General features: G+C 53.3%; 1 protein-coding gene across 2 annotated transcripts in view; it reads left to right on the top strand.

Moving 5' to 3' along the window:
* Positions 1-3681: 3681 nt before the first annotated feature.
* Positions 3682-24955, top strand: part of itpr2 (inositol 1,4,5-trisphosphate receptor, type 2) — a 121807-nt gene continuing 100533 nt past the window's right edge. For both annotated transcript variants that reach the window (XM_031898452.1, XM_031898453.1), the window contains exons 1-3: positions 3682-4037; positions 20814-20884; positions 23555-23670. In XM_031898452.1, the coding sequence (XP_031754312.1) occupies positions 3946-4037; positions 20814-20884; positions 23555-23670 (279 nt within the window). In that variant the 5' untranslated portion in view covers positions 3682-3945. The remainder of the gene's footprint in view (positions 4038-20813; positions 20885-23554; positions 23671-24955) is intronic.

Raw genomic sequence — 24955 nt, 5'->3', positions numbered from 1 at the left:
TTCTTGCCCTTCTGTCCCCTTCTTGCCCTTCTGTCCCTTTCTTGCCCTTCTGTCCCCATCTTGCCCTACTGTCCCCATCTTGTCCTACTGTCCCCATCTTGCCCTACTGTCTCCATCTTGCCCTTCTGTCCCTTTCTTGCCCTTCTGTCCCCTTCTTGCCCTTCTGTCCCCTTCTTGCCCTTCTGTCCCCTTCTTGCCCTTCTGTCCCTTTCTTGCCCTTCTGTCCCCTTCTTGCCCTTCTGTCCCCTTCTTGCCCTTCTGTCCCCTTCTTGCCCTTCTGTCCCCTTCTTGCCCTTCTGTCCCTTTCTTGCCCTTCTGTCCCCTTCTTGCCCTTCTGTCCCCTTCTTGCCCTTCTGTCCCTTTCTTGCCCTTCTGTCCCCTTCTTGCCCTTCTGTCCCTTTCTTGCCCTTCTGTCCCCTTCTTGCCCTTCTGTCCCCTTCTTGCCCTTCTGTCCCTTTCTTGCCCTTCTGTCCCCTTCTTGCCCTTCTGTCCCTTTCTTGCCCTTCTGTCCCCTTCTTGCCCTTCTGTCCCCTTCTTGCCCTTCTGTCCCTTTCTTGCCCTTCTGTCCCCTTCTTGCCCTTCTGTCCCCTTCTTGCCCTTCTGTCCCCTTCTTGCCCTTCTGTCCCTTTCTTGCCCTTCTGTCCCTTTCTTGCCCTTCTGTCCCCTTCTTGCCCTTCTGTCGCCTTCTTGCCTTTCTGTCCCTTTCTTGCCCTTCTGTCCCCTTCTTGCCCTTCTGTCCCCTTCTTGCCCTTCTGTCCCTTTCTTGCCCTACTGTCCCCATCTTGTCCTACTGTCCCCATCTTGCCCTACTGTCTCCATCTTGCCCTACTGTCTCCATCTTGCCCTACTGTCTCCATCTTGCCCTACTGTCCCCATCTTGCCCTACTGTCTCCATCTTGCCCTTCTGTCCCCATCTTGCCCTACTGTCCCTTTCTTGCCCTACTGTCTCCATCTTGCCCTTCTGTCCCCATCTTGCCCTACTGTCCCCATCTTGCCCTACTGTCTCCATCTTGCCCTTCTGTCCCCATCTTGCCCTACTGTCCCTTTCTTGCCCTACTGTCTCCATCTTGCCCTTCTGTCCCCATCTTGCCCTACTGTCCCTTTCTTGCCCTACTGTCTCCATCTTGCCCTTCTGTCCCCATCTTGCCCTACTGTCCCTTTCTTGCCCTACTGTCTCCATCTTGCCCTACTGTCTCCATCTTGCCCTACTGTCCCTTTCTTGCCCTACTGTCTCCATCTTGCCCTACTGTCTCCATCTTGCCCTTCTGTCCCCATCTTGCCCTACTGTCTCCATCTTGCCCTACTGTCTCCATCTTGCCCTACTGTCTCCATCTTGCCCTACTGTCTCCATCTTGCCTTACTGTCTCCATCTTGCCCTACTGTCCCCATCTTGCCCTACTGTCTCCATCTTGCCCTACTGTCTCCATCTTGCCCTACTGTCTCCATCTTGCCCTACTGTCTCCATCTTGCCCTTCTGTCCCCATCTTGCCCTACTGTCTCCATCTTGCCCTACTGTCTCCATCTTGCCCTACTGTCTCCATCTTGCCCTACTGTCTCCATCTTGCCCTACTGTCTCCATCTTGCCCTACTGTCTCCATCTTGCCCTACTGTCTCCATCTTGCCCTACTGTCTCCATCTTGCCCTACTGTCTCCATCTTGCCCTTCTGTCCCCATCTTGCCCTACTGTCTCCATCTTGCCCTACTGTCTCCATCTTGCCCTACTGTCTCCATCTTGCCCTACTGTCTCCATCTTGCCCTACTGCCCCATCTTGCCCTACTGTCCCCATCTATCCCTACTGTCTCCATCTTGCCCTACTGTCTCCATCTTGCCCTACTGTCTCCATCTTGCCCTACTGTCTCCATCTTGCCCTACTGTCTCCATCTTGCCCTACTGTCTCCATCTTGCCCTACTGTCCCATCTTGCCATACTGTCCCCATCTTGCCCTACTGTCCCCATCTTGCCCTACTGTCCCCATCTTGCCCTACTGTCTCCATCTTGCCCTACTGCCCCATCTTGCCCTACTGTCCCCATCTATCCCTACTGTCTCCATCTTGCCCTACTGTCTCCATCTTGCCCTACTGTCTCCATCTTGCCCTACTGTCTCCATCTTGCCCTACTGTCTCCATCTTGCCCTACTGTCTCCATCTTGCCCTACTGTCCCCATCTTGCCCTACTGTCCCCATCTTGCCCTACTGTCCCCATCTTGCCCTACTGTCCCTTTCTTGCCCTACTGTCCCCATCTTGCCCTACTGTCCCCATCTTGCCCTACTGTCCCCATCTTGCCCTACTGTCCCTTTCTTGCCCTACTGTCCCCATCTTGCCCTACTGTCCCCATCTTGCCCTACTGTCTCCATCTTGCCCTACTGTCTCCATCTTGCCCTACTGTCCCTTTCTTGCCCTACTGTCCCCATCTTGCCCTACTGTCCCCATCTTGCCCTACTGTCCCCATCTTGCCCTACTGTCCCTTTCTTGCCCTACTGTCCCCATCTTGCCCTACTGTCCCCATCTTGTCCTACTGTCTCCATCTTGCCCTACTGTCCCCATCTTGCCCTACTGTCTCCATCTTGCCCTACTGTCTCCATCTTGCCCTACTGTCCCTTTCTTGCCCTACTGTCCCCATCTTGCCCTACTGTCCCTTTCTTGCCCTACTGTCCCCATCTTGCCCTACTGTCTCCATCTTGCCCTACTGTCTCCATCTTGCCCTACTGTCCCCATCTTGCCCTACTGTCTCCATCTTGCCCTACTGTCCCCATCTTGCCCTACTGTCCCTTTCTTGCCCTACTGTCTCCATCTTGCCCTACTGTCCCCATCTTGCCCTACTGTCCCCATCTTGCCCTACTGTCCCCATCTTGCCCTACTGTCCCTTTCTTGCCCTACTGTCCCCATCTTGCCCTTCTGTCCCCTTCTTGCCCTAAGTTGTGCCCAGGTGCTGGCAGGGATTTTCTCATACAGTTGTTGGACCAGTCCGATCCATTGTCCCTCTGTGGGGTAAAACAAAGCGGGGATCTACTGTTTGCAACTTTAGGCGAACTTCCCCTTTAAACGCGCTGCTGACACGGATCTGCTCCCCGTTGCCCTCTGGCGGCGGCCGGTGGGACTGTCAGTTCCTTCTTATGAATGAAAGTGGCGCGGTCACGTGTTCCGAACACACCTTTGCCGCCCACCTCTTGGCCCCGCCCCCGTCCCCCAGCCGCTCCCCTTATTGGCCGGCTGCCTGCTGAAGCCCCGCCCGGGAGTCCAAGGAGAGAGTCGCTCCAGAAAACTTCAATCTCTCACCGGAGCCTGGAATCGGGGGGAACCCGCCGTGATACCGGGGGAGCGGAGCCGGGAGAGGCGCTTGGGACCCGGGGAGCCACCTGCGCTGTGGGCTGAGAGACCTGCCGTTGCCCCGGAGCCGCTAACATAGCAACGTGTGTCCCAGGGGCCCCCTGTACGCCCACAGCTACCTGCTGTTGTGTAACTACCCCCGGGTCTGTGTACCCTGCCCTGGGGTCGGCAATCTGGTGGAATTTACCCCAAAGAAGCACAGTTAGAGGGGGTGCTGCATAATTGCCCCCCCAGGTGCAGTTCTGGGATCCTGAGGGCTGCTGGGTAAGAATATTTACCCCCTGTGCACTCTGTGGTCTGAAGGATTTGCCCCTGTGCCATTGGTGGGGCTGTTGAAGAGATTTGCCCCTGAGCAGGTTGTGGCCCCAAGGATAGTTGCCCCAGTGGATTTGTGGAAGCATTTGGACCAAAGGAGAAGGATATCTGCCCCTCTCGGGGTTACTTGGACCCTAAGGATAATTGCCTGTGTGGAACTGCCCCCTCTCAGGCTGACAGACTAATTGCCCCCCCATTGGGGCTGCAGGGGGGTTACCAGCACCCCTAGTGGATTTTTGAGGCTGCCGAAGACTAAGTGCATTTTGGGGGTGACATCCCAGGAATTGGGGAGATGAGAGACGATGCCAGATAAAATGTCCAGCTTTCTGTACATCGGGGACATCGTGTCCCTCTACGCCGAGGGGTCCGTCAATGGATTTATCAGCACCTTGGGGTAAGAACAACTGCCCCCCATTCTCCTGATGGCAGGTTGGGGTTCTGTTTGGGGCAGGGAGGAGGCAGGTTGGGGTTCTGTTTGGGGCAGGGAGGTGGCAGTTTGGGGTTCTGTTTGGGGCAGGGAGGTGGCAGTTTGGGGTTCTGTTTGGGGCAGGGAGCTGGCAGCTTGGGGTTCTGTTTGGGGCAGGGAGGTGGCAGTTTGGGTTCTGCTCAGGGCAGGGAGGTGGCAGTTTGGGTTCTGTTTGGGGCAGGGAGGTGGCAGTTTGGGTTCTGTTTGGGGCAGGGAGGTGGCAGTTTGGGTTCTGCTCAGGGCAGGGAGGTGGCAGTTTGGGTTCTGTTTGGGGCAGGGAGCTGGCAGTTTGGGTTCTGCTCAGGGCAGGGAGGTGGCAGTTTGGGTTCTGTTTGGGGCAGGGAGGTGGCAGTTTAGGTTCTGCTCAGGGCAGGGAGGTGGCAGTTTGGGTTCTGTTTGGGGCAGGGAGCTGGCAGTTTGGGTTCTGCTCGGGGCAGGGAGGTGGCAGTTTGGGTTCTGCTCGGGGCACTTTGGTGACACCCAGCACAGGAAGCCTGAGGCAACCGCAGCGGATCTGAAACTTCTGTCTCTTTCTGTGAGTGAGAGCGAGTGAAGTAGGAAGTGAGAGAGACTTGTGTCTAAGGCCGAAGAGAGACAGAGGGAGAAAGGTGTAGATGGAGAGAGGCCTAGAGAGAGAGAGAGAGAGAGAGAGAGAGAGACCCAGGGAGAGAGGCAGGCCTGGAGAGAGGTGCAGATAGAGACAGGCATAGAGAAAGAGAGACAGACCCAGGGAGAGAGGCTTAGACAGACAGAGACAGAGGGAGAAAGGTGTAGATAGAGACAGGTCTAGAGGGTGAGAAACAAACCCATGGAGAGAGGGGTAGATAAAGAGAGACAGGCCTAGAAAAAGAGACCCAGAGAAGGAGTCGCAGACTAAAGGGAGACTCAAGGCAACTCAGGGAGAGAGGTACTGAAAGAGACAGAGATAGAGGCCTAGCGAGAGAGATTGCGAAAGACAGCCCTTGGAAGTGTTACAGAGACAGACCCAGAAAGAGAGTGAGAGGCCTAGTGGTAGAGAGAGACAGGCCTTGAGAGACATGAGACTCAGAGAGAGTCAGAGACAGAACCAAAGCAGATGAGAGAGACCAGAGGTGGGAGACCATTAGAGAGCTGGAGATACAGAGTAGAACTTTGGGGTCTCCTCACAGAGACATCTGCACCCCCTGCCCCGCCCCCTATCACCTTACAGTGGGCAGCTGGGGGTTAATCTGTGCCCGAGGGAGCCGATTGGGCGGGGAGCGAGGAATGTGCGCACCTTCCCAGGAGATTACGGAATAGGGTGAAATTAGTGCCTGCCCCTTTAACTTCCAGCTGTCAATCACCTCTGTACCCCCCCCCCCCCAGGGAAGGTGGTTTAACCCCCGCCGTGCCAAGCCAGAGGGCTCCCTGTCTACTCTGCAAACACACAAACTGCCATTGATCCTCAAATATTGTGTCACATGATCAGGAGTGAGCCCCCCCCCCCCCAAATGTGGCACCATGTGATCTAAACTAAAGGGGAAGTTCACCTTTTTATTTTATTAAGACAATACGCGCCAATATGATTTAGAGTGGGGCTTATTATTGGGGTTGCTCGTAGCTGGAGGGGGGGTGCAAAGAGGGGTGACGGCTCTGGGCCCCCCAATATAGCTGGGGCCCCCGCAGGAAAGCAGACGAAGGTAGAAAGATTGGGGGTTCGTAGCTTGTCGGAATGTTATAAACACCCCCATTGGATACCGGCCATAAAGCAGGTCTGAGCTGTTGCCCTGTAACGGGAAGGAAGTGGCTGCGGGTCACGTGACCTGTAGGAAGTTATTTATTTCCTCTCAGCCCAGCCCACAACTTCCCAATACGTTACAGAGACACCAGGGAGAATGTTGGGTTTGCTTCCCCTTTATTGCTGCTTTGTGTCCTTCTTACCCAACTGCATTGTGTAACACAAGTCTCACACACTTTGGGCTCTGCAGGTGATATGTGCATTGATTGCCAGCTCTGCAGACAAGGCGATATGTGCATTAGATTGCCAGCTTTGCAGGCGAGGCGATATGTACATTGATTGCCAGCTCTGCAGACAAGGCGATATGTGCATTAGATTGCCAGCTTTGCAGGCGAGGCGATATGTGCATTGATTGCCAGCTCTGCAGACAAGGCAATATGTGCATTAGATTGCCAGCTTTGCAGGCGAGGCGATATGTGCATTGATTGCCAGCTCTGCAGACAAGGCGATATGTGCATTAGATTGCCAGCTTTGCAGGCGAGGCGATATGTGCATTGATTGCCAGCTCTGCAGACAAGGCGATATGTGCATTAGATTGCCAGCTTTGCAGGCGAGGCGATATGTACATTGATTGCCAGCTCTGCAGACAAGGCGATATGTGCATTAGATTGCCAGCTTTGCAGGCGAGGCGATATGTGCATTGATTGCCAGCTCTGCAGACAAGGCGATATGTGCATTAGATTGCCAGCTTTGCAGACAAGGCGATATGTGCATTGATTGCCAGCTCTGCAGACAAGGCGATATGTGCATTGATTGCCAGCTCTGCAGACAAGGCGATATGTACATTGATTGCCAGCTCTGCAGTCTAGGCCAGTGTTTTTCAACCTTTTTTGGGCAAAGGCACACTTGTTTCATGAAAAAAATCACGAGGCACACCACCATTAGAAAATGTTAAAAAATTTAACTCTGTGCCCAGCAGCAGTGCCCCCCTAGTACATTGGTGCCAAGAGCAGTGCCCCCCTAGTACATTGGTGCCAAGAGCAGTGCCCCCCTAGTACATTGGTGCCCAGCAGCAGTGCCCCCCTAGTACATTGGTGCCCAGCAGCAGTGCCCCCCTAGTACATTGGTGCCAAGAGCAGTGCCCCCCTAGTACATTGGTGCCAAGAGCAGTGCCCCCCTAGTACATTGGTGCCCAGCAGCAGTGCCCCCCTAGTACATTGGTGCCAAGAGCAGTGCCCCCCTAGTACATTGGTGCCAAGAGCAGTGCCCCCCTAGTACATTGGTGCCAAGAGCAGTGCCCCCCTAGTACATTGGTGCCCAGCAGCAGTGCCCCCCTAGTACATTGGTGCCCAGCAGCAGTGCCCCCCTAGTACATTGGTGCCAAGAGCAGTGCCCCCCTAGTACATTGGTGCCCTGCCTACAGCACACCAGGCAACATCTCGCGGCACACTAGTGTGCCGCGGAACAGTGGTTGAAAAACGCTGGTCTAGGCGATATGTGCATTAGATTGCCAGCTCTGCAGACAAGGCGATATGTGCATTAGATTGCCAGCTTTGCAGACAAGGCGATATGTGCATTGATTGCAAGCTCTGCAGGCGAGGCGATATGTGCATTGATTGCCAGCTCTGCAGACAAGGTGATATTGGCATTGATTGCCAGCTCTGTAGACAAGGTGATATGTGCACTGATTGCCAGCATGCAGTCTTGGCGATATCGGCATTGATTGCAAGCTCTGCAAACGAGGTGATATTGGCATTGATTGATTGGCAGCTCTGCAGACAAGGTGATATGTGCACTGATTGGCAGCTCTGCAGTCTAGGCGATATTGGCACTGATTGGCAGCTCTGCAGACGAGGCGATATTGGCACTGATTGGCAGCTCTGCAGTCTAGGCGATATTGGCACTGATTGGCAGCTCTGCAGACGAGGCGATATTAGCACTGATTGGCAGCTCTGCAGACGAGGCGATATTGGCACTGATTGGCAGCTCTGCAGACGAGGCGATATTGGCACTGATTGGCAGCTCTGCAGACGAGGCGATATTGGCACTGATGGCAGCTCTGCAGACGAGGTGATATTGGCACTGATTGGCAGCTCTGCAGTCTAGGCGATATTGGCACTGATTGGCAGCTCTGCAGTCTAGGCGATATTGGCACTGATTGGCAGCTCTGCAGACGAGGTGATATTGGCACTGATTGGCAGCTCTGCAGACGAGGCGATATTGGCACTGATTGGCAGCTCTGCAGACGAGGCGATATTGGCACTGATGGCAGCTCTGCAGACGAGGCGATATTGGCACTGATGGCAGCTCTGCAGACGAGGTGATATTGGCACTGATTGGCAGCTCTGCAGTCTAGGCGATATTGGCACTGATTGGCAGCTCTGCAGACGAGGCGATATTGGCACTGATTGGCAGCTCTGCAGACGAGGCGATATTGGCACTGATTGGCAGCTCTGCAGACGAGGCGATATTGGCACTGATTGGCAGCTCTGCAGACGAGGTGATATTGGCACTGATTGGCAGCTCTGCAGTCTAGGCGATATTGGCACTGATTGGCAGCTCTGCAGACGAGGCGATATTGGCACTGATGGCAGCTCTGCAGTCTAGGCGATATTGGCACTGATTGGCAGCTCTGCAGACGAGGCGATATTGGCACTGATTGGCAGCTCTGCAGTCTAGGCGATATTGGCACTGATTGGCAGCTCTGCAGACGAGGCGATATTGGCACTGATTGGCAGCTCTGCAGACGAGGCGATATTGGCACTGATTGGCAGCTCTGCAGACGAGGCGATATTGGCACTGATTGGCAGCTCTGCAGACGAGGTGATATTGGCACTGATTGGCAGCTCTGCAGTCTAGGCGATATTGGCACTGATTGGCAGCTCTGCAGACGAGGCGATATTGGCACTGATTGGCAGCTCTGCAGACGAGGTGATATTGGCACTGATTGGCAGCTCTGCAGTCTAGGCGATATTGGCACTGATTGGCAGCTCTGCAGACGAGGCGATATTGGCACTGATTGGCAGCTCTGCAGACGAGGCGATATTGGCACTGATTGGCAGCTCTGCAGACGAGGCGATATTGGCACTGATTGGCAGCTCTGCAGACGAGGCGATATTGGCACTGATTGGCAGCTCTGCAGACGAGGTGATATTGGCACTGATTGGCAGCTCTGCGGACGAGGCTGTATGTGCATCTGTCAGCACAGCCCTCAGTATAAACAAACAGCCGTAAGCCCCGGGTGGTGCCGCAGCCCGTGCCGACTGTTTACCCAGCGCAGCGTTAGTTACAGTTACAATATACAAAGCTTGTGGTTTGTTCTCCTGCCCCAAGCCCCGCCCCCGCACGCACCACTTACAGGATAATGCAGGGAGGGGGCAGATGGGTATCAGCCCCGGGGTGGGGGGGGGCACTAGGGCAGATTCCCTCTGATTCCCACCCCTCCTGCTCAGCTTCCTGAAAAACCTGTTCTAATGGGATGGGGGGGGGGGCAATGGATTAAGGAAAGATCATTGGCTGTAATAAGGGTCCGGCTACAACTGCCCCGGGGGGGGGGTAATCAATCCATTCCATTTAGAGCAGCTTTGCAATTGGTCTTCATTTCATCCACTTTTATTGTTATTGTTACTTTTTATTCCTTATCTTTCTATTCAGCCCCTCCCCTATTCATATACCAGTCTCTCATTCCAACCGCTGCCTGGTTGCTAAGGTAAATAAGACCCTAGTAACCAGATATTCAATCCATTCCATTTAAAGCAACTTTGCAATTGGTCTTCATTTCATCCAGTTTTATTGTTATTGTTACTTTTTATTCCTTATCTTTCTATTCAGCCCCTCCCCTATTCATATTCCTTCCTCCCATTCCAACCGCTGCCTGGTTGCTAAGGTAAGTAAGACCCTAGCAACCAGATAACTGCTAAAATGCCAAATGGAGAGCTGCTGAACAAAAAGCTAAATAACTGAAAAACCATAAAAAATGAAGGCCAATTGCAAAGTGTCTCAGAATATCAATATCATCATATTAAAAGTTACTTGAAAGGTGAACTTCCCCTTTAATAGGAGAAACATTGCACTTTATATTGGGTTTTTGGAATGTAGATTCCGCGTGTTTGTGTGTAACGTGTCCCCGGCGTGAGGGGAATCAAGGCCTCGGCACAAATATTCCAAATATCCACATACAGTGTTACTGTTCCAAGGGTAAATCTCCCAACTCCCTGCCCCCTCCGGCTAACTGTCACCCCAGCACTTCCACCAACCACAGCTAGGGGGGGGTGTGCCCTGGGTACCCCTGGAACTATAGCGGGGTGACTGTTACCCCAATGTTTCTATATATCTGTAACCTTGTTATGGGCTAAGGGGGCCCAGCCTGAAGGCCAGTTAGGGGGGGATTTGGGGTGAGTGCTTATTTGTGCCCTGGGTACCCCTGGAACTATAGCGGGGTGACTGTTACCCCAATGTTTCTATATATCTGTAACCTTGTTATGGGCTAAGGGGGCCCAGCCTGAAGGCCAGTTAGGGGGGGATTTGGGGTGAGTGCTTATTTGTGCCCTGGGTACCCCTGGAACTATAGCGGGGTGACTGTTACCCCAATGTTTCTATATATCTGTAACCTTGTTATGGGCTAAGGGGGCCCAGCCTGAAGGCCAGTTAGGGGGGGATTTGGGGTGAGTGCTTATTTGTGCCCTGGGTACCCCTGGAACTATAACGGGGTGACTGTTACCCCAATGTTTCTATATATCTGTAACCTTGTTATGGGCTAAGGGGGCCCAGCCTGAAGGCCAGTTAGGGGGGGATTTGGGGTGAGTGCTTATTTGTGCCCTGGGTACCCCTGGAACTATAGCGGGGTGACTGTTACCCCAATGTTTCTATATATCTGTAACCTTGTTATGGGCTAAGGGGGCGCAGCCTGAAGGCCAGTTAGGGGGGGATTTGGGGTGAGTGCTTATTTGTGCCCTGGGTACCCCTGGAACTATAGTGGGGTGACTGTTACCCCAATGTTTCTATATATCTGTAACCTTGTTATGGGCTAAGGGGGCCCAGCCTGAAGGCCAGTTAGGGGGGGATTTGGGGTGAGTGCTTATTTGTGCCCTGGGTACCCCTGGAACTATAGCGGGGTGACTGTTACCCCAATGTTTCTATATATCTGTAACCTTGTTATGGGCTAAGGGGGCCCAGCCTGAAGGCCAGTTAGGGGGGCATTTGGGGTGAGTGCTTATTTGTGCCCTGGGTACCCCTGGAACTATAGCGGGGTGACTGTTACCCCAATGTTTCTATATATCTGTAACCTTGTTATGGGCTAAGGGGGCCCAGCCTGAAGGCCAGTTAGGGGGGATTTGGGGTGAGTGCTTATTTGTGCCCTGGGTACCCCTGGAACTATAGCGGGGTGACTGTTACCCCAATGTTTCTATATATCTGTAACCTTATTATGCCTGTAAGAAAGTGAATGTGGGGGGAGAAGAATGTTCTGGGGGGGAGGGGGGATTATATTGTTGCTGTACCCTCCCTGCTATAGTAGTTAATAGCCCTCTGGCAGTGCTGAGGTTAATTAGCAGGAGTTCTCCCCCCCCCCACACCTAATGGTTCGGGCCTGTACCTCCCACTCTGGAATGTGACTTTGTGCACAGAACTTTCAGGCAAAGGCACCTGGGTAAATGGTTCTGTGGTTTAAAGGGGAACTTAAACGTTAGGGGACTTAATTGTGTTTCTTCTGTATTGTGAAATTAGGGTGCTGCTGGCCCTTTAAATGAAGCATATGTGCAGTATAACTTCCCCTTTAAGTGGCACCACCGGCCGTCAGAACCTTTGTTCTCTGACCCGCAGGACAATGTGCTGCACTCCCGGCGGTGTCGCCCTGTGACCCGGTTCCTGTAGCCGAATTCTGCCCGACAAACCCGAAGTAAAATAAACAGAATTTGTCCCGAGCTGCTTCCTTAGTGTTTATATGTTTGTCATACTGTGAAGGGCAACGAGAGGTTAATGGGCTGATTAGTCATGGAAAGGAAAATGTCACTGGGCGGGGCAATGAAATTAGTATGGGGGTACAGCTTATTGTGTGCCCAGAACATTCCTTCTCTGTATATTTGTATTTATACATATGGGTAGGAGGTGCCATAGTGTTTCCCTTAGACAGTACAGTATGGGGGTACAGCTTATTGTGTGCCCAGAACATTCCCTCTCTGTATATTTGTATTTATACATATGGGTAGGGGGTGCCATAGTGTTTCCCTTAGACAGTACAGTATGGGGGTACAGCTTATTGTGTGCCCAGAACATTCCTTCTCTGTATATTTGTATTTATACATATGGGTAGGGGGTGCCATAGTGTTTCCCTTAGACAGTACAGTATGGGGGTACAGCTTATTGTGTGCCCAGAACATTCCTTCTCTGTATATTTGTATTTATACATATGGGTAGGGGGTGCCATAGTGTTTCCCTTAGACAGTACAGTATGGGGGTACAGCTTATTGTGTGCCCAGAACATTCCTTCTCTGTATATTTGTATTTATACATATGGGTAGGGGGTGCCATAGTGTTTCCCTTAGACAGTACAGTATGGGGGTACAGCTTATTGTGTGCCCAGAACATTCCCTCTCTGTATATTTGTATTTATACATATGGGTAGGGGGTGCCATAGTGTTTCCCTTAGACAGTACAGTATGGGGGAGGAGCTTATTGTGTGCCCAGAACATTCCCTCTCTGTATATTTGTATTTATACATATGGGTAGGGGGTGCCATAGTGTTTCCCTTAGACAGTACAGTATGGGGGTACAGCTTATTGTGTGCCCAGAACATTCCCTCTCTGTATATTTGTATTTATACATATGGGTAGGGGGTGCCATAGTGTTTCCCTTAGACAGTACAGTATGGGGGTACAGCTTATTGTGTGCCCAGAACATTCCCTCTCTGTATATTTGTATTTATACATATGGGTAGGAGGTGCCATAGTGTTTCCCTTAGACAGTACAGTATGGGGGTACAGCTTATTGTGTGCCCAGAACATTCCCTCTCTGTATATTTGTATTTATACATATGGGTAGGGGGTGCCATAGTGTTTCCCTTAGACAGTACAGTATGGGGGTACAGCTTATTGTGTGCCCAGAACATTCCCTCTCTGTATATTTGTATTTATACATATGGGTAGGGGGTGCCATAGTGTTTCCCTTAGACAGTACAGTATGGGGGTACAGCTTATTGTGTGCCCAGAACATTCCTTCTCTGTATATTTGTATTTATACATATGGGTAGGGGGTGCCATAGTGTTTCCCTTAGACAGTACAGTATGGGGGTACAGCTTATTGTGTGCCCAGAACATTCCCTCTCTGTATATTTGTATTTATACATATGGGTAGGAGGTGCCATAGTGTTTCCCTTAGACAGTACAGTATGGGGGTACAGCTTATTGTGTGCCCAGAACATTCCTTCTCTGTATATTTGTATTTATACATATGGGTAGGGGGTGCCATAGTGTTTCCCTTAGACAGTACAGTATGGGGGTACAACTTATTGTGTGCCCAGAACATTCCCTCTCTGTATATTTGTATTTATACATATGGGTAGGAGGTGCCATAGTGTTTCCCTTAGACAGTACAGTATGGGGGTACAGCTTATTGTGTGCCCAGAACATTCCCTCTCTGTATATTTGTATTTATACATATGGGTAGGGGGTGCCATAGTGTTTCCCTTAGACAGTACAGTATGGGGGTACAGCTTATTGTGTGCCCAGAACATTCCCTCTCTGTATATTTGTATTTATACATATGGGTAGGAGGTGCCATAGTGTTTCCCTTAGACAGTACAGTATGGGGGTACAGCTTATTGTGTGCCCAGAACATTCCCTCTCTGTATATTTGTATTTATACATATGGGTAGGAGGTGCCATAGTGTTTCCCTCAGACAGGGTGTGGCTGGGCCCAGTAGTGAGTGATGGGAGGGTGTTGGATCGGTACCTGGGTGGGGGGCCGGGGGGCCGGGGGGGGCAGTGAGCATTAAGTTCTTACAGAGAGGAAACTCAGTATAAACAGTTTAGACATTTGGGCCTCGGGCCACTTAAGTCACTGACTGATGGTTTCTCTCTCTCTCTGATTTTTCATTTTAAAGGGTAACTATACCCTACATTTATTTGCTTCTTACAATATGACTATTCCTTTATGGGGATTTTGTTGTTAAGAGGAAGTGGCCGGCCCTCCGGCTGTTGCTGAACTACGTCTCTGGGCGGGTGGGTGTCATTTCAAACACTCCCAGGCCCCAGGGCCAAGATCCTATTGGTGGGTCCTGTAGCCCCACCCATGTATCTATGGCAGTACTGCCCTCAGCCCATCTGTACCCAAGAGGTATAAGGCGGGAGGGCCCCCTGTTTGGGGCTTAGGCCAGTGGTGTCTATTCAGGAGTAAAGCCTGAATCACCCCTGAACCCCCCCCCCCAAATACATGGAAACCCCCATTCCCTGCATAATACGCTCCCCTATTGTCTGTCTTGGAAATTGGATGCAGTTCTCCTTTAACAGACTATAAGCTCCTCCCCCCGTGAGGGTCTATAGAGTGCAGCTGTAACCCCCAGTTTAACCCCCACTTTCCTGGGGCCCCAGTCGGACACCGTGGGCCACTAACAAATCCCAGCCTGCATTGGCCAGGCCTCCTTTGTGTCTTCTCTACTGATTGGTCAACTGGTGTCATGTGAGTCCCCGCCCCCATCTGGGGGAGGTCATAGATTAGAATAAAAATGCATAAAATGGGTCAGTTCCCCTTTAAGCTAACTTTTGGTATGTAATAGATTGGCCAACTCTAAGCAACTTTGCAATTGGTCTTCATTATTTATTTGTTTTATTTTTTTAATTATTTCCCTTCTTCTTCAAATGGGGGTCACTGACCCCGGCAGCCAAACCCTATTGCTCTGTGAGGCTCCAGTTTTATTGTTATTGTTACTTTTTATTCCTTATCTTTCTATCCAGCCCCTCCCCTGTTCATATACCAGTCTCTCATTCAAACCAATCCCTGGTTACTAAGGTAACTTGGACCCTAGCAACCAAACCCTATTGCTCTGTGAGGCTCCAGTTTTATTGTTATTGTTACTTTTTATTCCTTATCTTTCTATTCGGCCCCTCCCCTATTCATATACTATCCTCTCATTCAAACCAATCCCTGGTTACTAAGGTAACTTGGACCCTAGCAACCAAACCCTATTGCTCTGTGAGGCTCCAGTTTTATTGTTATTGTTACTTTTTATTCCTTATCTTTCTATTCAGCCCCTCCCCTATTCATATTTCTGGTTGCTAAGGTAACTTGGACCCTAGCAACCAGATAGCTGCTGAGACTCCCAACTGGAGAGCTGCTGGTGAACATCCCCTTTAATGAGGCAGATTAACCCCCCCCCATGAGCCCGTCGGGTTCCCCCCCCCCCCCTCACCTACACAAAGGATTCCTGTAACTGGATTAAAGGAGAAGCTCATGCAAATATTTATGTTTAATTACAAGGTGGGAGGGGCCACGCCGCGCTTTGATGATTGGTTCCCTCGCTGGCAATTAACTTCAATTCATTTGTTGTCGGAGCCGACGACTGAGCTCCCATTAAGCTGTGCCTGGGGGGGGGGGCTTTTTCGCCCCCCTGGCTCTAGTGGATTGTCCCACCTATGCCCCGCCCATTTCCCCGCCCTGTGATACCTTTGCCCTTCCCCCATGTGACATCACCACCAACTCCCTGACTTGAAGGCCAGTATTTATGGTCAGACTGGGGGGTACAGGGTCCACTGGGGCCCCCACACCCCTCCTCAAGGATTGGATCTGGGCCTGTGGGGCCCAATAGGCTTTTTCTTGGTCCCAGCCCCGCCCCAGTTCCACCCAGGAGCCAATCACCAGCAGAGCCCTATTGCCCCACTTCCCTGTGTTTAGGGCCAAAATGAGACCTTTATGATCCCGACTGAGCCAAATCCTTATTGGACCTTATACAGTACCGACCCGACTCAGTCCGGGCCCTTCCAGAACCCACACATTGCCAGTCCGGGCCTTTCCAGAACCCATACATTGCCAGTCCGGGCCTTTCCAGAACCCACACATTGCCAGTCCGGGCCTTTCCAGAACCCATACATTGCCAGTCCGGGCCTTTCCAGAACCCACACATTGCCAGTCCGGGCCTTTCCAGAACCCACACATTGCCAGTCCGGGCCTTTCCAGAACCCACACATTGCCAGTCCGGGCCTTTCCAGAACCCACACATTGCCAGTCCGGGCCTTTCCAGAACCCACACATTGCCAGTCCGGGCCTTTCCAGAACCCACACATTGCCAGTCCGGGCCTTTCCAGAACCCACACATTGCCAGTCCGGGCCTTTCCAGAACCCACACATTGCCAGTCCGGGCCTTTCCAGAACCCACACATTGCCAGTCCGGGCCTTTCCAGAACCCACACATTGCCAGTCCGGGCCTTTCCAGAACCCACACATTGCCAGTCCGGGCCTTTCCAGAATCCACACATTGCCAGTCCGGGCCTTTCCAGAACCCACACATTGCCAGTCCGGGCCTTTCCAGAACCCACACATTGCCAGTCCGGGCCTTTCCAGAACCCACACATTGCCAGTCCGGGCCTTTCCAGAACCCACACATTGCCAGTCCGGGCCTTTCCAGAACCCACACATTGCCAGTCCGGGCCTTTCCAGAACCCACACATTGCCAGTCCGGGCCTTTCCAGAACCCACACATTGCCAGTCCGGGCCTTTCCAGAACCCACACATTGCCAGTCCGGGCCTTTCCAGAACCCACACATTGCCAGTCCGGGCCTTTCCAGAACCCACACATTGCCAGTCCGGGCCTTTCCAGAACCCACACATTGCCAGTCCGGGTCTGGTTGCCGCCACGTTTGACCCTTTATTTGCAAAAGTTTGAAGTGGGTTTGGTTCTGGAACCCTGTGTCTCTCTCTGTTCTGCTGGGCCGGTGCCGTTTGGGCTCACACAGACAGAGGAGACCGTGCCCTGCGTGTGAATGGGGCGGCACCAGATTCATTGGCCCCTCTAGTAAATGGCTCCCTTGTACTCACGGACTTGGCAGCTGCGACTGCCGGAAATAAGCTGAAAAAAATACAGAGGGACCCATTTTCCAGGCGCAAAGTGAGAAAAGGAGCGGGCCGGGCCGGTGCCAAGGGATTGTCCTGACAACTGAGCCCAGACGGGAAGTATCTGCCCGAGAGGAAGGAAGAGGGGACTCGGCCAACAGAACCCGTTAGATACTGACTGAGAGATACCCTGTACTAAGCACAATTCAGCAGGAACAGCCCCCTAAGTTTGCCCATAGCCTGTACAGAGAGATACCATAAAACTATGGCACATAGGGATTCCCCTGTACTAAGCACAATTCAGCAGGAACAGCCCCCTAAGTTTGCCCATAGCCTGTACAGAGAGATACCATAAAACTATGGCACATAGGGATTCCCCTGTACTAAGCACAATTCAGCAGGAACAGCCCCCTAAGTTTGCCCATAGCCTGTACAGAGAGATACCATAAAACTATGGCACATAGGGATTCCCCTGTACTAAGCACAATTCAGCAGGAACAGCCTCTTTCTTTTATGACCGTGTCTGTATAGTTTCCCCTTAATCAGGAAGGAGGTGAGTGGAACAGAACCCAATGGGGGGGTGCAGAACACGCAGAGCCATTTATCAGGCCCATCACAAAAGGGGAAAGAGCTGACAGAACCGCTCGGTATCAGTCGGTTCCGGGTGACACAGAATGAGGAACTGCTGAAAGCGACACACGAGTTCCAGATCGTATCTGCCCCATAGTCTCACGCACACACAGATCAGATCAGATGGAATCTGCCAGATATTGCCCCCCTCACACACACACATATATAATGGGTTGTTGTTGTTGTTAAATGGGCGGGGCCTCCTAGGCTTGGGGGGGTCTCAGGGTGAGAATGCGGGGGGGCCCCTGTGCAGAGGTAACAATGTCCTGCGTCGGCAACAGGAGCCCAGGAGCAGCTGAATCCCCCATCAAGGCCCCTGATATTATGTAAGGCTCGCCCCGCCGCTGACGCTCTATTTGCCTCCGTCGCTCCCAGCTCGCTGTGTGTTCCATAGCAACCGTCTCTATTAGCTCTGTGGTCACCCTGCCTGTTGCACGTGGTATCCGACGCTGGACACCATGGCAACCAATGGGCTATTTGCTTCCATTGTTCTTCCAGCATCTGGCCGATAAAAAGCCGGTTGCTGATTGGTTGCTACGGGTTACTGCCCAGGTGCAAAATCTGCCCGGCGTTTCTTAATGAGCCTCAGTGGGTCGACTGACCAATGGGGGGCCCCCGCCCGTGCCTACAGGATGGCAGTGCCCAATAGTGGGGCAGGAAGTAAATGAGCCCCTTTGTTCTTTATTTTGTTTCAGTAGCAGGAAGTGCGCGGCCGTGCCAAGTGTCAGCTCCTGTGCCAAGTGGCATCGGCATCATTAGTCTGGGAGCTGCTTAACCCCTTGTGCTCTGCTATAAGGGCTTATAGGGGCCCCAGAGGGCCAAACTGACATCCCTTGTCCTGGGAATGTTCTAATGCTCTGATTGGCTACAGGCTGGTCTGGCCCTGGGAATGTTCTAATGCTCTGATTGGCTACAGGTTGGTCTGGCCCTGGGAATGTTCTAATGCTCTGATTGGCTACAGGTTGGTCTGGCCCTGGGAATGTTCTAATGCTCTGATTGGCTACAGGTGGGTCTGGCCCTGGGAATGTTCTAATGCTCTGATTGGCTACAGGTTGGTCTGGCCCTGGGAATGTTCTAATGCTCTGATTGGCTACAGGTTGGTCTGGCCCTGGGAATGTTCTAATGCTCTGATTGGCTACAGGTTGGTCTGGCCCTGGGAATGTTCTAATGCTCTGATTGGCTACAGGTTGGTCTGGCCCTGGGAATGTTCTAATGCTCTGATTGGCTACAGGTTGGTCTGGCCCTGGGAATGTTCTAATGCTCTGATTGGCTACAGGTTGGTCTGGCCATGGGAATGTTCTAATGCTCTGATTGGCTACAGGTTGGTGTGGCCATGGGAATGTTCTAATGCTCTGATTGGCTACAGGTTGGTCTGGCCCTGGGAATGTTCTAATGCTCTGATTGGCTACAGGCTGGTCTGGCCCTGGGAATGTTCTAATGCTCTGATTGGCTACAGGTGGGTCTGGCCCTGGGAATGTTCTAATGCTCTGATTGGCTACAGGCTGGTCTGGCCCTGGGAATGTTCTAATGCTCTGATTGGCTACAGGTTGGTCTGGCCCTGGGAATGTTCTAATGCCTCTGATTGGCTACAGGTTGGTCTGGCCCTGGAATGTTCTAATGCTCTGATTGGCTACAGGTTGGTCTGGCCCCTGGGAATGTTCTAATGCTCTGATTGGCTACAGGTTGGTCTGGCCCTGGGAATGTTCTAATGCTCTGATTGGGCTACAGGCTGGTCTGGCCCTGGGAATGTTCTAATGCTCTGATTGGCTACAGGCTGGTCTGGCCCTGGGAATGTTCTAATGCTCTGATTGGCTACAGGTTGGTCTGGCCCTGGGAATGTTCTAATGCTCTGATTGGCTACAGGCTGGTCTGGCCCTGGGAATGTTCTAATGCTCTGATTGGCTACAGGTTGGTCTGGCCCTGGGAATGTTCTAATGCTCTGATTGGCTACAGGTTGGTCTGGCCCTGGGAATGTTCTAATGCTCTGATTGGCTACAGGTTGGTCTGGCCCTGGGAATGTTCTAATGCTCTGATTGGCTACAGGTTGGTCTGGCCCTGGGAATGTTCTAATGCTCTGATTGGCTACAGGTTGGTCTGGCCCTGGGAATGTTCTAATGCTCTGATTGGCTACAGGTTGGTCTGGCCCTGGGAATGCTTTTCCAGCTTATTATCAAACTACAACTCCCAGTATAGTGAGTGAGGGCTGTTGGGGGTTGCTGGTTGTTAGTATATGGGGGGGGGTATTGGCTTTTCCTGGAATAGATGTGGGGTTGGCGCTGCCCCCTGGTGTTGGGAGGTGAGTGACTAATCCTGCCCTGACAATGGCACAACAGGGGTGCCCCCCCCATCCCCTGCAGAACAGGAAGCAGATGCACCATGGGAGATTGGGTTCCGACTCTCTGACAGGCGACGATAAGAACCCGCGAAACTGTCAGTTCCTTGGCCGTAAATGTGGTTTTGCCTGGGTCGGACCCGCCCACAGAACCACTAGAACCGTCTCACAATCAGTTGGGTTTTGCTACATTGTTTCAGGAGTGAGAACCAGCAGTGCAGAGAATATAACCATATTCCATAGCAGAGAGGAGCTACCATTTAACCCTTTGATGGCAGGTGGAACAGTTACAGCACAATTTCGTGGGTTGGTTGCTATGGGTTGCTATGTGGGGAAACCCACATGTTCTGGTAGGTTTCTGGCCGGGTTGGGATGTACTAAAGCCCTGGTTCCGACGTTTCCTCCCCGGCGGGTTCATCCGTTTGACCCGGTGAAGACGCGGGAGGTCGTTGCCTTGGTGCGTCCGGCCGAGCGTAAGAAAACCCAAACCGCTCGCTAATTGTGCCGATTAGAACGGACCCCCCGGCGCTGGTCCGCTGGGGCCCGAGTCTCACTGACGCATGGAAGTTTAACCCTCCGTGCCAATGATAGGAGCAGGGCTGCCGGCTTTGTATAAAGGGGAAATAAACCCCTCCCTGGTTCCGACTCTTGAAACAATGTAGCAGAAATCAGTTCTCCTAATCACATGACTATAATATAATATATATAATATAAAGTGTTATCCCTCCCATAGAGCCCAGTGGTACCATTCCCGTCGTTGGCCCAGGGAGCTTACAATCTAATTATAAAGTAATAATAATATGGTTCCCTGCTTGGAACTGAACCCGGGGCTGGGAGGGGCCAACTCTTGGGCGCCCAACACCCATAGTCAGAATATGAATTTCCTCTGTCGCTTTATAAAAAAGAGAAAAGGTTGAATTAAAGAGAAACTCAAAGTCCTGATCCATTTGGGCCGAACATGATTGCGGGGAGTTCCCATCTAACAATATTGTTTCCTCCCCCCCAGGTTGGTCGATGATCGCTGCGTGGTGCACCCCGATGCCGGCGACCTGGCCAATCCGCCCAAGAAATTCCGAGGTGAGTCATTAAACTGGGGGGTTGCCAGTGGTTTTAAAAAGACCAAACGCAGGGGGCCCCCAAGGGTAGACACCCCCCCGCCCTTGCACAGTAGCCCCATACACCCAGCCGGACCAGTAGGCCCATACACTCAGCCGGACCAGTAGGCCCATACACTCAGCCGGACCAGTAGCCCCATACACTCAGCCTGACCAGTAGGCCCATACACTCGGCCTGACCAGTAGACCCATACACTCGGCCTGACCAGTAGACCCATACAGTCGGCCGGACCAGTAGGCCCATACAGTCGGCCGGACCAGTAGGCCCATACAGTCGGCCGGACCAGTAGGCCCATACAGTCGGCCGGACCAGTAGGCCCATAGAGCCGGCCGGACCAGTAGGCCCATAGAGCCGGCCGGACCAGTAGGCCCATAGAGCCGGCCGGACCATTAGGCCCATACAGCCGGCCGGACCATTAGGCCCATACAGCCGGCCGGACCAGTAGGCCCATACAGCCGGCCGGACCATTAGGCCCATACAGCCGGCCGGACCATTAGGCCCATACAGCCGGCCGGACCATTAGGCCCATACAGCCGGCCGGACCAGTAGGCCCATACAGCCGGCCGGACCAGTAGGCCCATACAGCCGGCCAGACCAGTAGGCCCATACAGTCAGTCTGTAGATTCTCGGCGTTGCCTGGTTACCGGTACAAACACAGGTACAAATAGATCGTTACCTGCTGATGTGCCGGGAGATTGGGTGGGGAAGGAAAACATTCTCGGAAATGTTCGGTTACCATGGAAACGGTGGGATTTTGCTATTAAACACATTCCCTGACTGTTGTTTTTGTTACAAATTCACTAAAACTCCCTGAACTCACGGAATTGGGCGCAGAGAATCCGGATTTGATTGGCTGTAATTAGTAAATGGCATTTCTACCATAAGCAGTGTCTCTGTGCTGCCGTAAAGCGAGACTGGGCTGCTGTGACTATTCCAGACAGGAAGCTGAGGGGAGGAGCATAGTGTATTGGGGAGGGGGGGGGTCATACCTGGCTTTAAAGACCCTTCAAACACTATTCCATATAAGGCAATGGGCATCCTACAGTTGTACTACAACTCCCAGAATCCTTTGAGAGCTGTCGTCCTGTAGTTTCCCAATACGGACTGAGATATAATGGGCCGGACGGGAGAGTCTGCGGGCAGCCGGGGGTTAATTAAATCCCATGTTCTGTTTGCCGAGGGAGCTGGGAGTGTAATTAACTAACGAGCTGCCGGGAGTCGGCGCAATGAGATGTTTTATAGAGTCGCAGCCATCTGTGCCGGGAGGGGCGGGGCCCCAGACTGACCAATCACAGACTTCTCTGAATGACATCACCAGTTTGATATAAATTTGCGCCCCCCCCCATGGGCTCACTTGGGGACGTTGCTGTGACCTTGGCACCCGCGCCCTCCATCTGCCCCAGCGCCGTCACATTTACTGTAAACACGCGGATTACTTGCCCTTTGTTGGGATTTGAACCTCCCAGTGGCTCCCTGTGGGGGGGGGTTCACTCTGGTTTGGGGGTCCCAGGGTCTCCCTAGTTTGGGGGCCCCAAGGTGACTCTGGTTTGGGGGCCCAGGGTGACTGTGGTTTGGGGGCCCCAGGGTCTCCCTAGTTTGGGGGCCCCAAGGTGACTCTGGTTTGGGGGCCCAGGGTGACTGTGGTTTGGGGGTCCCAGGGTCTCCCTAGTTTGGGGGCCCCAAGGTGACTCTGGTTTGGGGGCCCAGGGTGACTGTGGTTTGGGGGTCCCAGGGTCTCCCTAGTTTGGGGGCCCCAAGGTGACTCTGGTTTGGGGGCCCAGGGTGACTGTGGTTTGGGGGTCCCAGGGTGACTCTGGTTTGGGTCCCAGGGTGACTGTGGTTTGGGGGTCCCAGGGTCTCCCTAGTTTGGGGGCCCCAGGGTGACTCTGGTTTGGGGGGCCCAGGGTGACTCTGGTTTGGGGGGCCCAGGGTGACTGTGGTTTGGGGGGCCCAGGGTGACTCTGGTTTGGGGGGCCCAGGGTGACTGTGGTTTGGGGGCCCAGGGTGACTGTGGTTTGGGGGCCCCAGGGTCTCCCTGGTTTGGGGGCCCCAGGGTGACTCTGGTTTGGGGGCCCCAGGGTGACTCTGGTTTGGGGGGCCCAGGGTGACTCTGGTTTGGGGGGCCCAGGGTGACTCTGGTTTGGGGGGCCCAGGGTGACTCTGGTTTGGGGGGCCCAGGGTGACTCTGGTTTGGGGGGCCCAGGGTGACTCTGGTTTGGGGGCCCAGGGTGACTGTGGTTTGGGGGGCCCAGGGTGACTCTGGTTTGGGGGCCCAGGGTGACTGTGGTTTGGGGGCCCAGGGTGACTGTGGTTTGGGGGGCCCAGGGTGACTCTGGTTTGGGGGCCCAGGGTGACTGTGGTTTGGGGGGCCCAGGGTCACTCTAGTTTGGGGCCCCAGGATCACTCCAGTTTGTGGCCCCAGGGTGACTCTTGTTTGGGGGCCCCAGGGTCTCCCTAGTTTGGGGGGGGAATATACAGACCCCCATGCAGATAGTTACCCCCCCCCACACACACACACATTGGGGTTAGAGGGGGGGCATATGATAAAATATAACAATTTGCCTTTTTATCTGCTGATCACAAGTCTCTGTTTCTTTTACCCCCCCTGCCCCCCCCCCGGGGTGGATCCAGACTGTCTCTTTAAGGTCTGTCCCATGAACCGATATTCGGCGCAGAAGCAGTTCTGGAAGGCCAAACAGGCCAAACAGGGGAACAACACCGAGGCCGCGCTGCTCAAAAAGCTGCAGGTAAGTCCGACCCCCCCTCTGCCCCCACTGGGGGCCATTTCCTTGCACAGGGGGGGTATCTGGGGGGAGCTTCTCCCACTGACTTTAGTGATCAGGTTAAGCAGACTATACAGCAGCTCCACCTTCTGTCTATCACTGGTACTGCACCCGCATATAGTAATGGGGCACCTTGGCCCCCCCCCCGTGGCGACTCCTGTTGGAACCCGCTGCTGCCGTAGTGCAGGGGCAAATAGGGCAATTGCTGTAAGTCAGTGAGAGGGGGGTAAGGGGGCAGCTCAGGGTTTATTGAAAGTGTGAGGCTTAAAGTGCCCCCCCCCATATAAAGCCCCCAATCTAATCTCACAGGGAGGCAAAGGAAACTGGCACTGATCTGGGTTGAGCCTCCATTTCCCCCACTGCCAACTCCCTGCCACCTCCCTGCCACCTCCCGGCCATGGGGCCTAATCAGAGACTCCCAGCAGTCGCCTTATCAATAAAATAACAAAAAAAACAGCCCAACCTTTTGTTTTGTGTTGGGGGGGGGGTAATTCCTTCCCTCCCTCCCTGGAACCAATGAGCAGTGTCTGTCCCTTTCTGTTCTCCGGTTCTGACTCCTGAAACAAAGTAGCAAAGTCCCGGTCCCCTCCGAGCCTGGGAATGGGCTTCTGCTACATTGTTTCAGGAGTGGGAACCAGCAGTGCAGGGAATACAAACAGCCAGACTGCAGTGTTGGGCTTGACAGGCAGAACCCGTCCCAACTGACAGTTTGTTCTGGGAGGTGAGTTCACACTTGGCCTCAGTCCATTTCCCCAAAGGGCAAGTGAAAGGGAGTTTAAATAATAAAAAAGCGCAACTGAGATTCTAATCTCCTGAGTATTTGGGAGCTTCCCGTATCGGGTATCAGCCCCGCCTAATGTACCGAGCCCCCCCCTGCCCAATGTACAGAGCCCCCCCCCCGCCCAATGTACAGAGCCCCCCCCCCGCCCAATGTACAGAGCCCCCCCCCCGCCCAATGTACAGAGCCCCCCCCCTGCCCAATGTACAGAGCCCCCCCCCGCCCAATGTACAGAGCCCCCCTCCTGCCCAATGTACCGAGCCCCTCCCCCCCGCCCAATGTACAGAGCCCCCCCTGCCCAATGTACAGAGCCCCCCCGCCAATGTACAGAGCCCCCCCCCCCTGCCCCAATGTACAGAGCCCCCCCTCCTGCCCAATGTACAGAGCCCCCTCCTGCCCAATGTACAGAGCCCCCCCTGCCCAATGTACAGAGCCCCCCCTGGCCAATGTACAGAGCCCCCCCCTGGCCAA

Source organism: Xenopus tropicalis, chromosome 3, assembly GCF_000004195.4.
Source record: "Xenopus tropicalis strain Nigerian chromosome 3, UCB_Xtro_10.0, whole genome shotgun sequence".
Taxonomy (NCBI): Eukaryota; Metazoa; Chordata; class Amphibia; order Anura; family Pipidae; genus Xenopus; species Xenopus tropicalis.
This window is presented reverse-complemented; position numbering and strand designations above follow the sequence as displayed.